The sequence below is a fragment of the Leptidea sinapis genome, chromosome 12 (assembly GCF_905404315.1).
Source record: "Leptidea sinapis chromosome 12, ilLepSina1.1, whole genome shotgun sequence".
Taxonomy (NCBI): Eukaryota; Metazoa; Arthropoda; class Insecta; order Lepidoptera; family Pieridae; genus Leptidea; species Leptidea sinapis.
This window is the reverse complement of record NC_066276.1, coordinates 10,372,014-10,395,643: the sequence shown is the minus strand read 5'-3', so window position 1 is coordinate 10,395,643 and position 23,630 is coordinate 10,372,014. Positions and strand designations below refer to the sequence as shown.

The 23,630-nt window shown below is 32.8% G+C and overlaps 1 protein-coding gene across 2 annotated transcripts; it reads left to right on the top strand.

The window, feature by feature from the left end:
* The first annotated feature begins 512 nt into the window (after positions 1 to 512).
* LOC126967154 (membrane alanyl aminopeptidase-like) lies at positions 513 to 22,871 on the top strand. Of its 2 annotated transcripts, XM_050811603.1 has the most exons (15): positions 516 to 664; positions 1,803 to 2,258; positions 5,030 to 5,188; positions 6,469 to 6,783; positions 8,020 to 8,203; positions 8,889 to 9,130; positions 10,770 to 10,959; positions 11,054 to 11,243; positions 11,731 to 11,831; positions 12,530 to 12,706; positions 13,228 to 13,412; positions 15,083 to 15,250; positions 16,469 to 16,612; positions 17,776 to 17,845; positions 21,993 to 22,871. In XM_050811603.1, exons 2-15 carry the CDS (start codon positions 1,804 to 1,806, stop codon positions 22,203 to 22,205), a joined length of 2,793 nt encoding a protein of 930 aa, XP_050667560.1. In that variant the 5' UTR covers positions 516 to 664; position 1,803; the 3' UTR covers positions 22,206 to 22,871. The 2 variants fall into 2 exon arrangements, with proteins under 2 accessions (XP_050667561.1, XP_050667560.1); XM_050811604.1 differs by lacking the exons at positions 10,770 to 10,959; positions 11,054 to 11,243; positions 11,731 to 11,831; ... (4 more) ...; positions 17,776 to 17,845; positions 21,993 to 22,871 and having other exon boundaries at positions 513 to 664; positions 8,889 to 9,134.
* The last annotated feature ends 759 nt before the right edge of the window (positions 22,872 to 23,630 follow it).

Here is a 23,630-nt window from a genome sequence, read left to right as displayed (position 1 = left end):
GTTGATATTAAAATATGGGACGTTGTTGTCTATTAAGTTGTACGTCCAGAATGAAAACATAACACATGTCACAGACTATTGCTATCTCAGTTACATACGCTGATATTGAATCTAGTGTTCATCTTCTTTCTATGTGCATCTTCTACCAAATGATCTATCATAAATCTGTATAAATTTGACCATAGATTTCCAAAATAAGTATAATATAGTGGTGAATGACATAGTCCAAATTCACGATGCGAGCGATCATTCCAATACGGTTCTCAGGAATTATTTTCTTAGATCGTCAGTATACAGGGTTTCATTTAATTTCGAGTACAGATAACATTACCACATTTTATTAATACATGTTGTCTTCATTTGAATGCAAATTCACAATTTGCATGAAAATAATGTCAATATATATTACCGTAATCTTTATTCTTTTCAACTGAAACTAGGTATGAGTAACAATTACATAAAGAAATTGTACATACATTAAATTATACCAACAATTGAGTACTTTGTGATGAGTGTATGTAATTCTGCATGGTATCGCGAACCACTCTTGACACCATTATCAAAACTGATGATATATACAGATAAGGTGCTTAAGATGAGTGTTATCTTAACTATCACTGTAGAAACAAACAGTTGAATTAATGAATTGTCGAAGTTAGCACAGGTGAGTGGAGTTTTAAAATTAAAATATTGTCTTGAAATCAAAGTTGTATGTTCGCATAGCGTTCTCGGTTTGACTGTCCAGATAATATTGATTGTAGGAAGTCAAAATTATTATCTACAATCAGATGGCATCTTATTATAGATAAATAAAACATTGCTAATAATTGTGAAGATTTATTTCAAATGCGGGCGAATAAAGGCAATATATTATGTGAACAAGTAACGCCAAATAAGGTTCCAATTGCGGCATAAATAGCATTGATTTTGCCAATTAGGGTAATTGTTTCAAATACGTACCGCTTAGGAGAATCCAACATAATATCGAAATTAAATCAACTTTTTGAGTAACTTTTATTTGGCCATTGATTCGTTATTATTTATATTGTATTTGTATACTTTTAATAGTTTCGATACAATAAAAGATTCGAGTACTTTTAAAGCTAATTTTAACTTCTTTCAGTTCTTAAAAAAGATACATTCTTAACGACGGACCCACCATTTGTATCACGTTGTAATAACTTTTGTACTGTTTGTTAAGTCGATATATTTTCTTTTACGTAATATTTAGAACAAACCATCAGAGTGAATTTAAATTAAATGCTCAATTCGTTGCACTTGATAAAAATTTCACAATAATAAAAACAGTGATAAATCTTTTCTGATTTAAAATCCAACTTCAAAAACAATGGAACTATCAAAGCAAGTCCCTAATGTAAAGCAAATGCTCCTTAGCCGAACTTTGCTGTTTTAATTGCGCAAGGCGCTTTTTTGTTTTCTTTATATCGTAAAGTCAAACCGGGCATGTCGTACTTGTTAAATATTAAAATTTTAAATAAAGAAAAGCTATATAAACAGAAAAGGAGAACTCTCGCAAAGTGTGTATGTATTAAATGTGTATGTGTATAGGATGGATGAAAATAATATAAAGTGTACACATTAATACAGTGAATTGGAATGAATATTTCCAATGACACACATGGGGATTTTGTAAAAAGAGAATTGGTCAATACTTCAAAGAATACAGGAACTTGTGCGAAATAGTTAAAGGGAGTGGAAGAAGGAAGGACTATGAAGTCTCCTAATCTCTGCGTACGACAATGTTATAAAATTTAATATTCTAACTTTATTTAATATTGCAGCATGTGTCGACAATTAATAATATTGGCTGTTATCAGCTATCTATCTGTAGTTAATGGGGACACAAACTATCGACTTAATTCAACAATCACACCAATTTCATATGCTATAGCCATCACCCCCTACTTCGACACAGGAGACAGCTCTGCATTCACATTCGATGGCGAAGTCGATATAAAATTTACAACTGAAACAAGAATAAGCCAAATTAAGATCCATTCTGCTGATCTTAACTATACTGCAGCAAATATAACTGTTACTTCTGGTTCAAGTAATATCCAATTAGATGTATCAAACCCACTAGAGTTTGATACTAAATATACGTTTGCTTACATCAATTTGGGATCAGAACTTACTGCAGGCTCTGAATATAATTTGAAAATAAGCTACAGGGGTCCAATAAGAGAGGATTTAAAGGGTTTTTATAGAAACTACTACATAGAAAATGGAGTTAAAAAGTAAGTACTTATACTTTTCCTTATTTGATTTTGTCTTTTTGCTCTGGGCTATGTATTTGTTGTTGCTTTTTTTGGAAAAGTACTTTTTTATGATGATAGTAAGTGATAGGCCCGGACCAATATATTATAGTGCCAATCTGGGTTCTTGAAAAACCTAAAATACAAAGCAGCATCGCAAATATGCTCCTCACTTTGAGACACACGAGATGTTTTAAGTCTCATTAACCACCTTATTTTACTATCTACAAAGCCCTTCAAACATAATGATTTCACACTACTGCTTGACGATAGAAAAAGGCACCACTCTGGTACCCACCTAGTCGGCATCCTGAGCAACGAAGCCAAGCACTGCAAGGACTAACGAGCCTATGGGTCCCCTGGTAGTAAATAATTGCTGCTAGTGTTCCCTGCTTTAAAGGTTGAACACGATCCTTTATTTTTCGTCGGGTCTGTTTAGGACGTCTTCTCTATCTTGACATAGTGTGCGATCGGAATCCCTTTTGAGTGTTTGTGCGAACACTATCTAATTGCGTTCGACTTATGCAGACTTCTGAAATCTACGCGAATACTCAATATTATAATCGGAGAATGCGATGAACAGAGTTATATTCACTGGAATCGAAGGGTACGCTGTTCCTCTTCACGAGAATAAGCTCAATAACGCTATACAATATTTTTACAAAATTTTATTACATAATACCAATTATTTACATCTTTTTATCACTAATTGTAATAATACACTGAACATTGAAAAACGGTTTTGCAGTGATATTAAAAGAGGTTGACCTCTGACCCCGATACTAGTTAAAACTGTATCTGTCGGTCAGTGATTCCTCGACAAATGACAATCACAAACGAAACAAAATAGAAAAATAAAAATTAAATGTTAAATGTGAATGTATGTGTGTGTGTGTGTATGTGTGCGTGTGCGTGTGTGTGTGTGTGTGTGTGTGTAATTCTTAGTGAGTAGATGCTATAAAAATACACCTATAAATATATTCCAATTAAGACAGGACTTTATACTATACTATTTCTTGGCATGAAACCAATCGATATATTTTCACCATTTGACTTTACAACAGCAACCCGGTTTTATTTGGATATCTAGGGGTACTACCTACCCATAACCATAAACTTAATAAAAAACATACTATATATTATATTGTGATGATTCATAAACAAATACACCGCCACTTTATATCCATAATACTTTGCCATAAGAGGTTATAGAGCTAGTATTATTATTATTCTATGGCAAGTAAAGATAAGCAAGGTTGCAAAATACTTATCGCTAATCATATTGACAGATCCCACTCGATGAAGTGAGATATCATAAACTGAAATAACGTCGTATCATTATTGTGTAATTCAAACAGAAAATTCGAGATTTGTTGAAATAAAGATACCATCTTTGTTCATTTGCTTTTAATCTTACATTCAACAATGCTATAACTATTTGCGAAAATGATGATCACAATCTTGGTGTAGCTTCTGAATTATTTCGATTGCAATTCGTTTTACTTTTGCTTTAGATATAGTCTTAAGACTTATTTATTTCGGATGTAATGATAGCGATGCTCTTTTACTGTTGTATCTACTCCAATTTCAAGGGCATTATAAATTTAGGTTGGGATACTTACAAGTCGATGAGACAGTATCTCCTTGAGTCTCATTTTGGTTGATAGTTTCATCGCGATCGTGTCGTAGCACATCTTAGATAGTTTTGTAAGCTATTGTATACCATTATACGTAGGTCACACTAAAAGTTGTGCGTAACTTAAAAAAACAACATGTTATAACGAAAATATTCAAAATACTCTCCTTTAAATTTTAAACATTTGTTCATGCGATCGAACCATTTTTTAAAACAGGAGGACCACAGATCTGAAGGCTTCTACGTGCTGATTGAACGCTATCACTGTCTCTTCGGAATTGGTAAAAGTGAAACCTCTCATCAAATCTTTGATTTTGAGGAAAATACAGAAATCACAGTGTGCTAGGTCGGGGCTATGAGCAGGATGGGTGACTAGTTGTACTTTTTCGGAAGAAGGAAGGAAGAAACTCGTCTTGTAAAGAAACCAGACCTCTCTCAAATTCAGCAAACCATTGCCTCACGGTGCTCAAGTAAGGTGCTTCTCTTCCAAAAGCACTTTGAAGACAACCGGCAAAGTCTTGCGGAGAGAGAGAACTTTTAAAATCATAATAAATTATCGGTCTAAAATCTTTTCGACTTAATTCCATTTTAGTTAAGTACGTAGAACTTTGATGGTGATTAAAAACCATTGACAAATGATTTCCCGCCAATTGTTTTTTTTTATTACTAAGAAGGTTGCAACGTTTTAAAAATATAACATTAGAAATTCAAATAGTTCCGATTAGCTAGAAGTGCAAAACTTTAATGTGCCCCATGTAAGCTGATACTACATGAAGATATTTATAGTGTTATTAAAAACATAAGCATAACATGACATTAACTATTTCGAAAAATTTATTATTATTGGTGCTGTAAGCCGGTTCTTTCTTTCATTTTTATGTTTTCGATAATGTTTTAATAGAGGTAATATGCCTTTCAATAGCTGTTTCATTTTTTTTGCTGAATCACGTCCATTTTTAATTAAATTAAGTATTTGTCCGCCTTGTATGTATTGTAAATACTGTTTTTAAACTAGCATAACATTGATATGCTATAAATTAAGTATTTTAATATTCTAGTAAGCTTTCTCTGGTGTGTACAAACTTAATTTTACAAAAAGCATTTATAAAATTTTCAGATGGCTTGGAGCAACACAAATGGAACCTGTACATGCTAGAAAAGTATTTCCTTGTTTTGATGAACCAGATCTTAAAGCAGTGTTTACTATCACTTTAGATAGACCACAAGATTTCAAACCTTCAGTGGCCAACACCAAGATGCAGACTTCTAATTCTCTGTAAGGAAATTCTCAAAAACGTTATCTTTGAATAAGCACAAGTAACATTATATTTAATTCATATTATTTGTGCTCATAATGAGCAAAACTGTGTTATTTCAAAAAAGTTAAACATGAGTTGAGCACTTGTTTAAAAAAAGTTCTATTACAAATATTTTTCTTTAGTGTTGTTTAGCGTTCAACAATCTTTAGACATTACGTATATTTTATCACGAGCCAAAGATTTAGATTATATGATGACAGCTGACAAAAATTGCGTTCGGTTTCTCTAATCGTTCCTCTACACTTCAGTTTGTGTTATGTTTAACAACGTTTTAGTTAAACACAAGCTAAGCACTGTTTTAGTAGCAGATAACTGTTTAACAAAACATGTGTCTAAGCCATGTTTAAATTATTATTTTTTGTTTTAAATTATTAGTTTTAAAAATATATTACCCAACTTATAATGTCTTATTGTTGTAATGTCATCACTAATGCTGTTCATACAAAAGAGCGTTCGTTTTACGTGAAAATAAATAGTAAATGCTTATTAAAATTCTATTTTATAAGCTCTATACAAGTATCTACTCATCCTAAAGAGACATACAATAAATTAAAACTTGAAATAGACCTAAAGAAAGCGCTAGATAAAAATTAATGTGAAAATTGCGGAGTCACCTCTATGTGAGTCATGTGGAACAATTGAGGATGTTGAGTACTTGTTAATGGAATGTGCCCGATTTCAGTCTAGTAGAGACAAAATTGTAAGACTTATGGGTTTGAACAGATTTGATACGGGCATGTTTGTAAATATACTTGCCCGCCCTGCATCTAAGGATGCCATAAGTCTGTTTGAATCCATAAGTCTTATTTGTTGAACACTATAGATATAACTTGCTTTTCGTTTTATTAACTTTTTTTTTTTAGTTTGTTAAGTTAAGAATTTTGTTTTTCTTTTGTCGTTTTAATGTACTTAGATAATAATGGGGCTGACATGTACATACGTATAAAAGCCCCTAAATCAATAAAGAAAAAAAAATGTATTGTCATCGTCTCTTAGAACGGTCAATTCATACATTTCATATTATTTTAATTTGAAGTATTTTGTTTACGTTTAGTGAAGCATTAGTATTACGTTCTACCTAGAAATAACTAGTTGATAGTAATTTTACTTTTACTAATTTCATTTTATTGGCTATATTATGATTTAGATAAATCACGACATTCAGTGCATTTTCTTTCAACATGATTTCTATTCGACCAAATTATATTCTTGTAATAATTGCGCATATTAATTTCAGATCTAATGGTTATATTCGAGAGGTATTTTATCCTACACCAAAAATGTCTACCTATCTGGTAGCTTTTCTTATATCAGAATTCGAAGCGTCTGCCTCTGTAACAAATGGTGAAAAGGAATTCGGAATATACACTCGTCCAGAGGCATCAAACCAGAGTGCTTATGCATTCGAATTTGGTCGCAACGTGGTGGATGCTTTGAGCAGCTTCTATGGCATTGACTATTATTCCGTTGATAGCAATTTGAAATTAGACCATGTCGCCCTCCCTGATTTTAGTGCAGGAGCGATGGAGAATTGGGGTCTGATTAAATATAGGTGAGTCAATGATGAGGGACCTATTACACGAACATAATACTCCCATGGATACCTACTTGTAAATGTTATCAATTACAAATATGTAAGGAATTGAGCTTGTTAGTTACTTATTAATAAGTTGCTAAGTTGTAAGTGTTCCCGCATCACGAATACTCGAAACAAACATAAACTCGCAATTCCATCTACTAGGCTCCGTAAAATTGCTAAATCTTTTAAAGTGGATTGTGTTGTATTTTATAATAAACTCCCAAATGAAATTAAAATGTTACCTATTAAAAAATTTAAATGAATCGTAAAAAATAAATTCACATGTAAGGCCTATTATAGCGTGAAAGATTATTTGAATGATGAAGATAGTTGGAATTAATCTTCTAAATTTTGTTAATGAATATTGTTATACTCATTTGAATGCTATTGTAACTTTTGTACTTCATCCTGATTTGCACTAAATAACTTATAAAGTTTTACAGTGAATAAAGATTTTTTGACTTTGACTTTGATACGTTGACGTCTGGCATTCCACAACCGCTCGTTTTACAAGAAATTTCTTGCCTCGCACAGCCACTTTGTGGAATCATACTGGTGTTACCGAACGGATACGAAGGGACCTTTAAGGAAAGGAGGATACTCCCACCTTAAAGGCCGGCAACGCATTTCATGACACCTGATATTGCATATGTCCATGGGCCTCACCTCTCCCCATCCCGTAGGCCCCCTCTTAAATAAAAAAAAGTGTATTCGATATAATCACGACCAGACATCATAAAATAGTGACACAATTTTAAGGAGATAATAAGCTCTTTTTGCATAGATAAGGGAACAAAATGATCGTAAGAGTCACCTGGTCATCGACGTCAAGTGATCACCACCGTCCACATTCTTTTACAACATCAAAAGTATCATAGATGAGTTTCAGTCCTCTTATGAAGGTTTAAGTGTTTCTGAAGACATGTATATCGTATCGACCTGGATACACTGCGGCAGAAAATTCAATTAATCACACTGTGGATACCCATGTTTGTGACGTGTCGTGCGAGAGTCGAATTTAGCAGCAGAAATCTTTAAACAGAATGTAATACCTAGATGTAAACAATGCAATAATTTCCTAACAAATTATTGGATGAAATTAGTTTCTTATTTGTTAGAATACGAAGGCCGAGATCCATTCCATGGTCATCCACAATGTTTCGTCTATTTGCTTCATCGTACAATTAATTTAATATAAATATTTTTCAGAGAATCCCTTTTGTTGTATGTTCCCGAAGATTCAACGCCATACTACAAGTATAGAGTAGCGCAAATAATAGCTCATGAAACTACTCATATGTGGTTTGGTAACCTTGTGACGTGCCATTGGTGGAGCAACACATGGCTAAATGAAGGTTTCGCAAATTATTTCCAAGATTACATCACTTCATTAGTAAGTATTAGCAACAAATAAGTAAAAATAACGCATTGAAACAATTAACATGAAAAAACTTTACTGGAATATCCAAATGTTTTGAGTTTTCTTGAGTTAATTCCGGCAATATTCGACACGTGATTCGCCTCTACACGAGATATCCTCAGGAGATGATGACTCACCAAACTCTAGCATCAGACTGGGATAAAAAATATTCTAGTGGCCACTTGTAACGTACATTTCAAATACATAAGTTGTTATTGAAAGGGTCTTTTTTGAAGATTTCTAGCCAAACAAAATCTATGATATCTGTAGAAATTGTCACAGTCAATAAATATAAATGTATAATATCAAGTTCTAACCATCCCTATAATGCACTGCCACACATTTTTATATTTATTATATCAGGCTACAGGCGTCTCAGCTTGCGAAGTTACTCTGTAGAGTATAGTGGTTCCTCTTGCTTCATATTTTGTTAAAGTTACATTAATATTTCTTTCACCAAGAAAATACCTTTGAAAATACTGTGAAATCATTTTAAAGGTATTTCGTATTACGAAATTGTCGTAAATTCATTATTTATGTATTTTTCAACGTTGAAGTAAAATACGAAAACGTATCGGTATTTTCGGAGGAACGCATAATTGTTGTTCGTGATAATGAATAATTGACCTCTTCGTCTGTTTTGGAATTACTATTTTAGATCGAACCAGATGTTGGAGCAGCGGATATGCTTGTTATTGGTTCCGTGTATGCTGCACTTGATGCCGACGATGACTCAGATTCAGTACCGATTACAAACAACAACGTAAACTCACCAGCAGAAATCAGCGGACATTTTGGCACGATTACTTACCAAAAAGCTGGTTCTATCATTCGGATGATGCATCACTTCATAGGAGATGAAGCCTTTAAACAAGGATTGCATTTGTATTTGGAGACCAAGTAAGTTATAAATGATTGAAGATAAAATAGGCAATGCTTATAATATAAGCCTTTATTCAGACAAGTTATACAAATTGTTTCACTTAACCTAAAATATTTATTTTTAAAATAAAATTTAGACTTTCTCAGTCTTGTCTGTTTTCCTATTATAGGCAAAGACCTCCTCCAATTTCCTTCATAAGTTTCTATGCAGTTCTAGTCCATGTGCCACCTGCCACAGTTCTTATTTGGTCCACCCATCTTTGGAAAGGTCTACCCCTTTTCCTTTTCATGTGACCTGTGCTCCAATTCTTTAATGTTTTACTCCATTTTGCCTGTCCTCTTATTGTAATATGTCCTGCCCACTTCCATTTAAGTTTCATAATGGTTATAGATACATCTTTCGTACCTGTGTGCTTTTTTATGGTTGATATTTTTAATCTATCTAAAAGTTTCTACCCCATCATGCTTCCATTCAATGCATTCAGACATGGTTCAAGTTATTTAAATTGTGCTTTTCTTAGGGACCAAGTTTGGCAGCCATAGGCAATGCTGGGTATAATAAATTGTTAGAAAATAATGCATAAGAACGCATAGTATTATATAACTCACGTAAGTTTATTATATTTAAACCATAGATTTAGAATATACTACTGTATAGATCACCGCACAGCCCGATGATGCGTGACTTATTTTGATTTGTGAATGTGAGCGTTAGCTAGTGATGTTCCCTTTATTATTTGCAACTATCTATGATTGCAGTTTAATATAGACTGTATATAGATATCTCTCTATCTATCTATATACAGTCTATAAGTCCATAGGTTCTATTATTTAACATAAGAGATAAATTTCAAGTATAGATAAGTATAAAGAAATTCAAAAGTAATATTTAAGTTTCTGTCAGTAGGATTGTTTCAATATATAAGCAAAGACCGACCAAGTACATACCACCTTACGAGGTACCCACACCTTATCTTTTAAATTTTGTCTTTTTACCTGATTGGCAAAATTACTTTTGACATAATGTTTAAATCAATGATTTGACAAATGTTTGCATATCTCTCGGCAGATTATATAATAAAAAATTGAATTTATACCTTTCTAGTAGACAAAAATAGGTACGTAATTCAAATCCACGCAACTTCGATTGCGAAGAACTCGACAGATCAATTAAAAAAATTGCAAATATAGTTATAAGATTTGTTTTGTTTGAGAAAAAATAATTTTTAAGCACTTCCATTTCTTAAATGAATAAAATGAATAATTAAATATGAATTTTTGTTTCCAAATCATGTATAAATATTTATGTATGTTTAAGTAAGTATATCGTAGTAAATATATCATTGTCTTGTACCAATATTAAAACAAAAAAATTTACAAATCAGATGAGTCAGATATCGTTCTCATTATCTTAGGTATTTATTTAAATAAACGGAACGGATTTATGTGCAGCTGTTTTGAAAATCAGCCAAACCAAACGGAGACACAGATAAAAATTTATAAGAAAATGTATTCTAGCATATTATTACTAATATAATGCATTCAGAAAAAAATGAATATGTTGATACTACTAACAAAGAATTCAGTTTCATTCATATGTATATAACTTATACATGACCAGCAAGTAGAGAATAAGGAACTTTGTTTTTATTACCAGCAAATTTGAAGCAAGCTATCCAGATAAATTATACGCCGCATTGGAGGAGGAGGTATCGAAAACAAATAGCCTAGAAGCGTATCCCGGATATAATCTGACCAGTGTGATGAGCTCATGGATAACTCAAGCAGGGTATCCTATACTATATGTAGAAGTGAACCATGAGAACTCATCTGTTGTACTTACACAGGTAAAAATTACCATTAAAAGATTTACTATATCCTTCATTACTATTAAAACTAATGAATTCTTATAGAGATATAATTGCTTACGAAAATTTTCAGAAACGCTTTTACATTGATCCATCTAAAAGTTCAAATGAGTTATATAAAATACCAATCACATACACAACAACGAATGCACCAGATTTCAACAATACTAAACCTGTTCTAGTCATGGATGGTGAAACTCAAGTTCTATCTATAAATCTTACTGATGACAAAAACTTGATCCTATTCAATATACAAGAAACAGGTAAGGCTAGGCCATACATTTATTATGTACCAAAAAATATTTATTTAGTTAGCAAACACAATTTCAGAAACTGAATCTACGTTTTAGGAGTAAGTGAAATTGGTTTCGGAACTAATACATACGAGTGTAGACGCCTGATTCGCTTATTTATAAACATTGCGATAATGTGGGACGACGGGAATGTTATTTGAATTCACGACTAAAACAATAAAGATTACATTATGAAATTAAGAAGTTGGAATATAATTCAAAAGCATTTAGAATACGAACATACCGACAAGGAAGCTTATTCCACATCTTGGTTGTCCGCCGAAAAAAGTTCCCTTGCAAACTCACTGTGATTTTAGACTGTATTCTATAAATTTAATTTCATTTGGAAATCCAATATTTCTGTTAGTAATATTGTTTTTTATGGTAATTTTTATAGCTGTAATAATAGCAATAATTATTAAATTTAAGGTAAATTATAACGTTTGAATTTATTCAGGTTTCTATAGAGTAAACTATGATATAAGTACATGGAAACTCATCGCAGAACATCTTAAAGGGACTAAACGTGAAGAAATTCATCACCTGAATAGAGCTGAGGTTAGTAAGCTAAGATAAATTATTATTATATCGCTATTGATAAAGAAAAATATTGTACGAATGAGGATTTTAGTTCTGCTGCCATATTGAATGTTAAATTATTACATTTTTTTAAATAATGTTTTCATTTTATGCATTGCTGTTGTTTTCTATTCTATTGATAGACACACAGTCTATGATACAGTCTGTTAATCAATTCAAGGCTTTCTGATAAACTTTTTGTTTTGTTGGTGCGGTTAGCTTCAGAAATTTTATTTTTGAACAAAACTTAAGATTTATCAATCTACATAAAAATAATCTGATATATAGTTAACAACTGTTGTTAATCTACCTACTACAGTTACCTAAAATTAAGTTTATTTTTTACCTCCTGAGAAAGTTAGAACGATTTAAAAATTCTAATTAGTTTTATTTCTGAACGACGGGGGACACATCATAGGAAATACAAAATTGTTGTTTTTATTTAATTCCGAGCATTTTTATTTTTATGAACCTTTTACACCTTCTCTGGACTGCCACAGATAATTCAAGGCCAACATTAGGCAAATCAGTCCAGCCGTTCTTGAGTTTTAGCGAGACTAACGAACAGCAATTCATTTTTATGTATATAGATGTTTGCCAATTTGCATTTGTCTCGATCAAAGCACCAAATATTAAGAAAGTCTATCATAATATTTGTCTTTATTTTATATTTTCAGATCGTCAATGATTTATTTGCCTTTGTGTTTGCTGATGAAGTTAAATTTGACTTACTTCATGAAGTTTTAGAGTTTCTTGAAGAAGAATCAAATTACGCAGTTTGGTATGCAACGATTCGTGGCCTTAAAACACTAAGAAGTATGTTCTTGGGAAGTGATACTTTGGATTTAATTGATGTATGTAAATACGGGTGATACTGTTTCATTTGAATAACTCCTTTATTTAATTATTACTTAGGATCGTAATGTCAAGTGGTTTTTTAATTATTAATTATTATTTATGGTAAAAAGAGTACGGGTTACCTGATTTTAAACAATATTAACCACCAAAAGTCTGTTTAGAAAAACTACGCGCTTTTTTGTGAGTATTGTTATAATGGAATCAGCACTTGGGTTTATAAAAAAGATTTTATTCAGACCGACAATAATACATTCAAATACTCATGAACTTAGTACCAATCTAACACAATTAAATAAAATACTGTTTTAAAGTATAAGGCCACCCTGAAAACGTTGATATGCAAAGGATTCGAAGCGTAGAGCTAAATTAATAAATAATAAATTCAGTTATAATCACTCGCGTTTAAATCCTTCAAATAGTATTTTATTTAAATGAAATATTTTATGATGAAAAAGTTTTACATTAAAATAAATGAATTTTACTGCTTACACGTTAAAGTTATTTAAAATAATTTCAGGACTATTCGTTGAAACTTTTAGATAGTGCTATATCCAAAATAGGTTATGATGTCAACTCAACGGACAACTTTGATACACTTAGAAATAGAATGCAAATTCTAGAGTTTGCTTGCAAATTAGGACACCAAGGATGTATCGACAATACTCTATATCTCTTTAAGCAATTTAAAGAAAACGGAACAGAGTAAGTATTCAATTCACATAAATCAAATTTTAATATTGCACTGTGAGTTGCCTTTCATTCAGGGTTGACACACGTATCTACACACTTTACCACACTGCATCCACACACACTCACACACACTCACATTGATATTATGAAAATAAAGGGACGAGACGATCAACACGTTCAGCTGATGGTAATTGATACGCCTTGCCCGTTATTGTAATGAACTCAGAATTTTTGAAAAACCCAAAAATTCTGAGCGGCGCTACAATTGCGCTCGTCACCTTGAGACAAGATGTTAAGTCTCATTTGCCCAGTAATTTCACTAGCTACGGCGCCCTTCTGACCGAAACATAGTAATGTTTACACAATACTGCTTCACGGCAGAAATAGGCGCTTTGTGGTCCCCATAATCTAGCCGGCTTCCTGTGCAAAAGACCCTTCCACTGGTATATTATTATAAAATATCATTGCACTTTACATACATCTAACTCCTCAAAGGGCAGAGGCAGCTTACATTGATCTGTAATCCTGGATGATATAGAGCTTTACATTTTTACTCCAGGTCTTCCAAATAGTCTTCGCTTCTACATAAACGTCGCCAGATAAGCTTAGTGTGACCACGTTTCCGTTTACTTTAGGGCTAAGCATTAGCCCTTTAAATCCGTATTCCAGAAAGCGTCTCAAAACTTAATATGTGATAAAGTGTTTTGTTGTCGTTGTTGATTACATACATTCATTCATACACTCACGCCTTGTTCCCGTCGGGGTATCCGGCAGACTAGAATAGACCTCCCTCACTCTTAACCGAGGCATCGTAAAAGCCGACTAAGGTATTTTCACGTCCGTAATATCATCAAGCTTTTGACGTCTCCAATCTTAGAGAAAGAAAACTTGAAATAAACCCGGTATTCTGTCCCGCCGCTTAGGTCCTGGTTGTCAAACCCCAAAGACATCATACAGCCTAAAAAACAATTACCGTCGGGAACATGGCTGTAGGAAAAAATACTGTAACTGTACCCCAGGAGGGAAACGGCGGAGCCGGCGAATCCCCTCCTCCTCCTGTATCTGCATGACAAGGCAGCTCCTCGTATTCTGGGGGGACCAACCCAACAGCTGTAGGTGGCTACGATATTAGCCATACGTCACGCGAAATCCTAAGTCTAAATTGATAACGATGATTACGACAGTCCAATCATTTTCGATAAGTTTTGACATTCAGAAAAGAGATACGTGTTTTTTTAATGAAAATAAGGGAAGAGACGAGCAGGACGTTCAGCTGATGCAGATCTAAATGCAGTGCCGCTCAGGATTATTTAAAAACCCAAAAATTCTGAGCGGCATTACAACTGCGCTCGTTACCTCGACACATAAGTTGTCAAGTCTCATTTGCCCACAAATTTCACTAGCTACGACGCCCTTCAGACCGTAACACAGTAATGCTTACATATAACTACTTCACGGTAGAAAAAGGCGCCGTTGTGGTACCCATAATCTAGCCATCGTCCGCTGCAAAAGAGCCTCCCACTGGTAAAACGTTATTTATTCCTATTAATAGTGTAACCAACTGATCTATCACATACTTTCGTTATAAAGAAATGTAACCATTTGAACATCGTAATAATTTCAAAACTATTGAATGCAAGAATAACGTAGTCCACTCAAGATGTACATGAATGTCTTTACAGAGTGTCGCCAAGCTTGCGTCCAGTGGTCTACTGTACTGGACTCAGATTCGGAAATGCAGATGATTATGACTTCATGTGGAATAGAATGGCTACAACAAACGTTGCTAACGAGGCCAGAACTATCGGCGAAGTACTTGGTTGCACCACAGTTACATCAAAGCTAAAAAGGTATTTCAGTAATTATAAACATAATTTTTCACTAATAGCAATAATAAAGACTACAATTGAATCTAAAATATACAGGATGTCCCAAAGTTATGGGACCATTCGTACCAATCCAAGTAGGTAAACATTTTATAAATAAAATTTCTTTTAAAATACTATGTTACTTAAGAAGAGTTATTAGTTTTTGGCCATTCTTTCGATTGGCATCATAAGAGTATATGTATATGCTATAGAAAGTCAATTAGCCGTGCAATGCGATTTGACAATTCTGTTTTTGATATATTATTATGATAGCAATCAAGCTTATGACAAACTTTAAAATCAAAGGCCTTTAACCCGGTGCAAATGTATGTATGTTTGCAAATTGCAAATGTCCATAGGCGGTTTTTAATTTCCTTCAGAAAGCCAATTACCAGTTTGCCTCTTGAAAAACATTTAAAGTGTGTTTCGCAATCAACAAACAATAAAATAATAAATTTTTTCTAGATTTTTAACTTTTGCTTGTGGTGTTGAGACTTTACTACTATCCAAATATTTAATATTGAAGGTAACATAAAATTGTCCTATATTGCTTCGATTTACTTTATACATATATATATTCAGAAGCTTCATCAACGGGCACCCTATTCATAGTACTCTGCTGACAATCTGTCCGTACGTCTGTCATCACATCTGAATTTTTGACAGAGTGTGTGTTGCTACCGTATATAACAAATAATAATAATAAAATACAAGATATAATGTTAATATTTTTACAAAATTTCTTTAATTTACATCCAGTTACATCTAATAAAACTGTACAAAAACCGTTTTATAAAATTGATAAGGCACTATATAATATATTAGATACTAGCTGAGCTGGAAAACGTTGTTTTGCCATATAAATTATATATTATGTGAACCTTCCTTGAGCTTCAACGAATCTATTACAAAAGATTTCATTGAGATCGGTCGAATAGTTTAGGAATTATTAGGGAACATACAAACATACATTCTCTTATATATATAAAGATAGCCTATGTGTTATTCTGGTGTGAGGGCCATATTACTGTAAAGTTTCATCAAAATCCATTCAGTAGTTTAAGTTCAAACATACATCCAGACAAACAAACTTTCACATTTATTATATTAATAGGAGTATTTAAATAACAAGGAAAGAAAGTCCAAAATTTCTTAACATTTTAAGAAAAAAAAAATTAATTAAAAATTCATCATTTTCAGCTTTTTGGTCTCGATGCTGGTAGAAAACAGTCCCATTCGAACACAAGATTTGACTGTGCCTTTGAGTGGAGTATTATCCAACTATAGCAATGTTAATTTAGTGCTTAATGAATTGGAAGTAAACTACACGCTGTGGAAGACAATGTAAGTTCAAGTAATAAAAAACAAATTATAAAGTTTGGGTTTAGAAAAAATATACACTAAAATATCACAATTCAGTCTAATTTATATCTCGGATATTTAAGACTGAATGAAAAAGTGACCATACCAGAAGAATAAATATGTCCTGCCATTTTCATTGCAGGACCGGTCAGAGTTATTGTTTGAACCCCAAAATTTTTTTTTAAATGATAATAAGGGACGAGACGAGCAGGACGTTCAGCTGACTGTAATTGATACGCCATGCCCATTACAATTCAGTGCCGCTCAGGATTCTCAAAAAACCCAAATATTCTGAGCGGCACTACAATTGCGCTCGTCACCTTGAGGCATAAGATGTTAAGCCTCATTTGCCCAGTAATTTCACTACGGCGCCCTTCAGCCCAAAACACAGTAATGATTACACATAACTGCTTTACGGCAGAAATAGGCGCCGTTTTGGTACCCATAATCTAGCCGGCTTCCAGTGCAAAGGAGCCTCCCACTGGTTACCAATTCTAAGCGGCATCACAATTTTACTCGTCACTATGTATCAATATGTTAAGTCTCATTATCTCAGTAATTTTCACGGCGCATTTCAAACCCAAACACTGTAATACTTGCACGTTATTGCTTCATGGCAAAAAAAGCCTCAAACTGGATTCTTCAATTTTTATTCCGAATTGCAAAATGTTTCTCTAACGATCAAAATTATTACTGACTGAAAAATGTATCGATTTGAATAACATCTAATACATGTTTAAAGAATTTCCGAAACGATTTCAAATACTAGAGAAATTTACAAATTAAGGAAACAGAAACATGTAAACCATATAGTGGCCTTAAATTTGTGAACAATAGTTAAGTATCAGTGTAATTCATCAATAAAAAAATATAATATTCCAGTAGATATCTTGTGATAGTTCATCATTTCAGCCAGAAGACGTCCTCTACTGGACAAAGGCCGCCCCCAAAGATCAGTCCTGTGCTGCCCTCATCCATCCTGCTCCGGCGATCTTGACTAGATCTTCGGTTCATGTTATGGGCCTACCAACACTACGTCTTCCGGTACGCGGTCGCCATTCGATTGTGACAGTATAGTGCCATTTATGTTTTTCAAAACTTCAATTATTTTAAACTAATTAAGTTATTGTCTTTTTTTTTTTTAGATATCCAACAATGGACAATGTTTTTAGTCTCATTGCTTCGGCTTTACATACCGAGGAGGAATATAATAAAGTAAGTAATAGTAATTACAAAACAACAACAGTCAATGCTGGTAATTTGCTCGTTAAATTATGTCAGAAAAATAAAAAGTGTGTGTATACTTATGTATGTACGCAAGATGTTATACTTCTTAGGCCTAACAAAGCAAAAATCCTTAAAATTATTTATTCCTCGTGCTCTTCTATGTTTGTAGAAAGAACAATATTGTAAAAATCTTGCAACGTTGGCTTTGACAATTAATTATTAAATAACGAATACGGCTGTACCGGCTTGAACCCTTTGCCTATCCTAATTACCAAAAAAAAAATGAATGTCGCAAAAGTCACAAAATTTTAAGAACCAACTTCACACTCAACAAAATTTCACTCTCATCATTTTTTCATAACGCGCCTAAAGAAGTATAACTTGAAAAATAACATTTTAAATCAAATATTAGAAGTAACTCATCTAATCTAACCCCTTTGTTGGCATAGGATCAACTTCCAGCAAATTATACAATCTGTTTGGTGAAGTGCTTCGTAATGAATGTGTGCTTGGTAATTTGTTTGACAAACGCTCATTTAGGTCAAAACTAGCAATTAGCTGAAAGGTCAGTTGAGGGCTTTTTTGTTACACGGGTATAAATAAAATGGCGAAAAATGTTCACTATGCTGCCCTTCTTTCACCCGCTTGGGCATTAGCCTAAACTTTTATGATAATGATAATTTATAGAATACTTTCTTTTATATGATTACTTTCGTCGAATGATGGCATATTATCTTTGTTATAAATTGTTCTCTGTGGGGCATTAGAGCATTGAGCACTTTTCTCTCACTTCACTTGATTTCAGTAATAAATTGAGTCTTAGCATGATTAATAATCATTATTAAGTTTTTAAATTATTGTTAATTTAATACTACAACATATTTCAAAATAGCAGCAAAATTTACCATTTTTAACTAAACTATAATATACCTTTGCGAAATGGAAAAAATGTAAAGATTTAATCGAGATTAAGTATTATATCTTATTTTTAGGATGCAATTACTAATTTTGGTAGTAATCACGACCATCATGTTCACGATGCATCCTTACAGAAACAATGAGTTAAGCTCTAAAAGTTGATACATCCAATAAACGATAATTTATATTTATACAATTAATTACTTATTGCTTTTTATAAAATAATTTATATCATTTAAACACAACTCATATATTGGATGCAGCACCTTACAAACTAATTTGTTATGTATATTACAGCCATTGTAAAATACTCTATTTGATTGAAAAGAGTGGCCGTTGGAGTTTCTTATATGTTCTTCGCACAAGCTCAACTTTTTACGAACATATTATGGTAAATTCAGTAGTTTAATAGAAATATTTGTAGTGATGATTTAAAAACGCGTTAGTTTAAGCCTAATTGAATAAAGTTTATTTGACTTTGAGATTGAGATTGACTTTAAAAGTATGCCTTTTAACACCTTCAATAATAATAACTCAACACCAGAATGCACAAAAGTAACTCAAGCAAAATGGAAGAGATACAATCATCCTTTCCATTTTAAATCTATAAAAAAATTAAATTAAATCTTGTGCATTGCCTTAAACACTGAGCTGTTTAATCAACGTTTTCAAATTTTTGCATATTAGTAACATTACAATTGATTTCTGTTTCCTTGCTAATCATTATTATTGGGCTTGACCTACTATTTGCAACGAATCCATATGACTTTATGAATCATTTGGCAGATCACCCATTACAATTTAATTTTAACCTTGCAATTGAAGCTATTTTCGCTTAAGAGCTTATTATTGTAATATTTTTGGGATCTTCAACGAAAATAGATACCATAATTAATGTTAACCCACCAATATTAACTGAGCAGAAATTCTCACTTGAACTTTTATGAATGAATCAAAAGCTGTACCAAATACTAACAAATGTAATGTTTATGGACAGAAATAATTATTACACAATTATTTACTTTTGAGTTATTTAAGAATTATTACAAATTCCCATGAAAGGCATTTATTTTCCCAAAATTGATTCCTTTAGAATTCTTTTTGATGTCATTTCTAATACACTATATGCTACTACTACTTCGGAAACAAATGGAGCTCTGAGAGAGAAGAAGCGGCGCAAGAAACTCTCTTAGCATTCTTTTTTTGCGCTCTTTTGAACGAAATATACAATATTGTACTGTCATTGCTATTGTTACAAACTAATCATAATCTACTCCCAGACTGTCGGATAACTTAGATATTCAGCTGTGGAGTAGAAGGATTTACGACATTGATTTTCATTATCAGTTCGTAAATCGTTTTATGTAATAGTTATATAGTCTATTCTTTTATGTATCCATGTCAGCTTCCGTTTGTACTAATTATGTCTGCAAAAATTAACAAAATTGCGCACTAATAACATGCTCGATAAAATTAGAACTCCTAAATCAACATTTTCAAGGTGATATCAATAAGAGTAACATCGACAGTAATTAGCCATATGGGAAAACATTGCTCATTTAACTAAATTTAAACAAAGTTGTCGACACATTTATTGAAAACACAAAGTGCACTCGATAATTTTTGAAGTTATTCTTCTTTAGGCGCGTATCAAAAAATGATGAGAGTGAAATGTTAAGATGGGCGTGCATCACTCTAACACAAAACTAACAGTGTGAAGTTGGTTCCTAAAATTTTCTGACGTTAGCGACATTCGTTATTGAAGTTACACTTCTTTAGGAGCGTTATAAAAAAATGATGAGAGTGAAATTTTAAGATGCGCGCGGATCACTCTAACACAAAAGTAACAGGATGAAGTTGGTTTCTAAGATTTTCTGACGTTTGCGTCATTCGTTATTGAAGTCATACTTCTTTAGGAGCGTTATGAAAAAATGATGAGAGTGAAATGTTAAGATGGGCGCGCATCCCTCTAACACAAAACTAACAGGGTGAAGTTGGTTCCTAAGATTTTCTGACGTTTGTGCCATTCGTTATTGAAGTTATACTTCTTTAGGAGCGTTATGAAAAAATGATGAGAGTGAAATTTTAAGATGCGCACGGATCACTGTAACACAAAAGTATCAGGGTGAAGTTGGTTCCTAAGATTTTCTGACGTTTGCGAGTCGAGTACATATTATAAGTAAAAAAATTCGTTATTTTAATGTGATTCCCACATTCTGGGATTCATTACACAAATTAAATTTGTAAAAAAAAATTATGAACGATGCGGGAATCGAACACGCGACCTCTTGGGTTCCATCCCCGCGCTCTTCCACAGAGCCATCCGTTCGAGTGACGTAATGTTCATAAATCTTGGTATGTCTTGTTCAACTCATCGGTTGTGGCTTCATCTACAGGATCTACATTACAGTTGATAACCTGCTCAACCCCACTATTTGTATATAAGGATATTGATCATAGTTGATTCATAATCATTCAAAATCATAGCTGCAAAGCCAATAAAATTATACTACAGAACAGCTTGGTTGATAGATTCTCAAATTGAAAAAGAATAATGTAACATGCAAACTATATTTCGACAATTTTCTTACCCCCTTATTCATAATAGTCTGCTAACTTAAAGCATTGCTAATTCTCACTCTGTCTTCTTCTATTGACCTAAGTGAGAATGAAAAATAGCACTCTGTAGCAGCTGTTTTAAGTTAGCGAACCATTATGAATAAGGGGGTAAGTGTTTTGCTCGCGAATTATAAGTATAATGCTATGATAATAATCAGTTTTATTGAAATTTATTTATAAAATGAAATGAAATTGAAATGAAATTTATTTATTGTGTCGAATACAGATACATGCATAATAGATCCTAAACTAACTGAAGTGTCTTCAATTCGGTTAATTAAAATTAGCATGCAAAAGGTTGACTTAAAATTTAAAAAATCCTGAACACTTTAAAAAAAATTGTCAATTAACCATCATTTATACGTCTAGATAGACTATGACAGCTGTGAAAATGTCGAAAAAAAAATTGAGTTTAGAGTTTACATCTATTTTGAGCAATTCACGCACACTAACACAAAGTGTCATACGAATCGCGAGTGTGAGACGTAGCTTGTTACACACATTAAACTAATATACGTGGCTTGTTATTATCGGTTGTTAGAGACTCTATCTAGATGTATAAATTATCTAAGTCTTCACTTGTACTCATTGCTTTCAGTTTGAATCGTGGCTGAATGCGTGCTCGGACTGCGATGCTGACTCGATCGCAAGCGCGAAGAAGTCCTTAGAATCCGCAAAGTATTCAACCAGTTGGGCGAACAACCACAAGGCCGATGTTCTTTCCAGTTTGAAGGGCAGTTCTGGAGGTCTTACGTCATCATTATTACTTACTTTTACTGTTGTATTCTTCGCTAACTATTTTATTTTGTAATTATTTTAACTATAACTTCAGCAGTGCGAGGCTCCTTTGCACAAGATGCTGGCTAGATTATGGGTACCACAACGGCGCCTATTTTTACCGTGAAGCAGTAATGTGTAAACATTATTGTGTTTTAGTCAGAAACGAGGCTTAACATCTTATGTCTCAAGGATTCAAACGCAATTGTAGTGCCGCTCAGTATTTTCGGATTTTTCAAGAAACGTGAGCGGCACTGCATTGTAACGGGCAGGGCGTATTAATTACCATTAGCTGAACGTCCTGCTCGTCTTGTGTCATATTGTCATAAAAACCCTATAAGTATGTATATTTTCATTATCATCCCTTTAATATACGATATCAATAGTTTATATTCAAATATAAAAATTATCTGTAATTTTATAAATCGAGCAATTTATTTTATGGAAGTAATAATCCTACGATTGAAAATGATAGAGTATTTACTATGTTTGTATTAAGAAAAAATATTTTTAACTATTAGGTACTATAGTTTAAGTACGTACTTAATGTATTTATTATAAGTTAAACTGTAAAATAAAGCATTTGTAACTTACAGTAACACATCGAAAAGAGATCGTCTTCCACTAATCAATTAATTGTAATTTTATTAATAAATGCAATTTAAATGTAGATTTTATGAAATAAATCCATTAAATATAATATGTTTTATTTCATTACCACCCTATTTTACTATTAACAATCCCTAAACTTAATCACTGACAGTACTTCAAACATGATAATTAGTTAGTTAAATACTTTGAATCACTGCATATTATAAAACATAGTGCTCCACCGCGTCTGTCTGTCTCTCTGTGTGCGATAAACTCTAACGTCCCTGCAATAAAGTGAGTAAAGTTATACCTAAGGATATTTTTTAAAATAATAAGCTCCCTGTTGTTATAATGAAGTTGTTTCACAGCAGAACTGTAAAAAGTTGCGACAGTAAATTCTCTCGTAAAAAATATGTCCATACCAAACATATATTGGGATTAAAAAAATATGGATCCCAAATCGAAATAAAAACTATCCTATCTCTCAAGTTGGACCAAACTGCACTCCATTAATTAATCCCCATAAAAGTCCGTTAATTAGTTTACGAATTCACTGGAAACAAACATCAGGACATTACCTTAATATATATAAATTACGTGACACGTTGTTTGTCCGCGATTGACTCCTAAACTTATGAACGGATTTAAATGGGGATAACTCGATGGAATGCAGTTTGGTCCAACTTGAGAGATGGGATAGTTTTTATTTCGATTTGGGACCCATAATTATTTTTATTTCCAATATTTTTTATGTTTGGACATATTTTCTATAAGAGAATTTATTGACGCACGGTTTGACAGTTCTGCTGTGAAACAATTTCATTATAACAACAAGGAGCATGTGTTACGAAATAATTCTTGATGTAAT

What these genes read in the sequence shown, in the direction of transcription:
- LOC126967154 (XM_050811603.1), top strand. Translation starts at nt 1,804, where the DNA reads ATGTGTCGACAATTAATAATATTGGCTGTTATCAGCTATCTATCTGTA. An exon ending in CATTTGTATTTGGAGACCAA is followed by an intron (nt 9,131 to 10,769) that starts GTAAGTTATAAA and finishes TTTTATTACCAG; the next exon opens with CAAATTTGAAGCAAGCTATC. An exon ending in GTTACATCAAAGCTAAAAAG is followed by an intron (nt 15,251 to 16,468) that starts GTATTTCAGTAA and finishes CATCATTTTCAG; the next exon opens with CTTTTTGGTCTCGATGCTGG.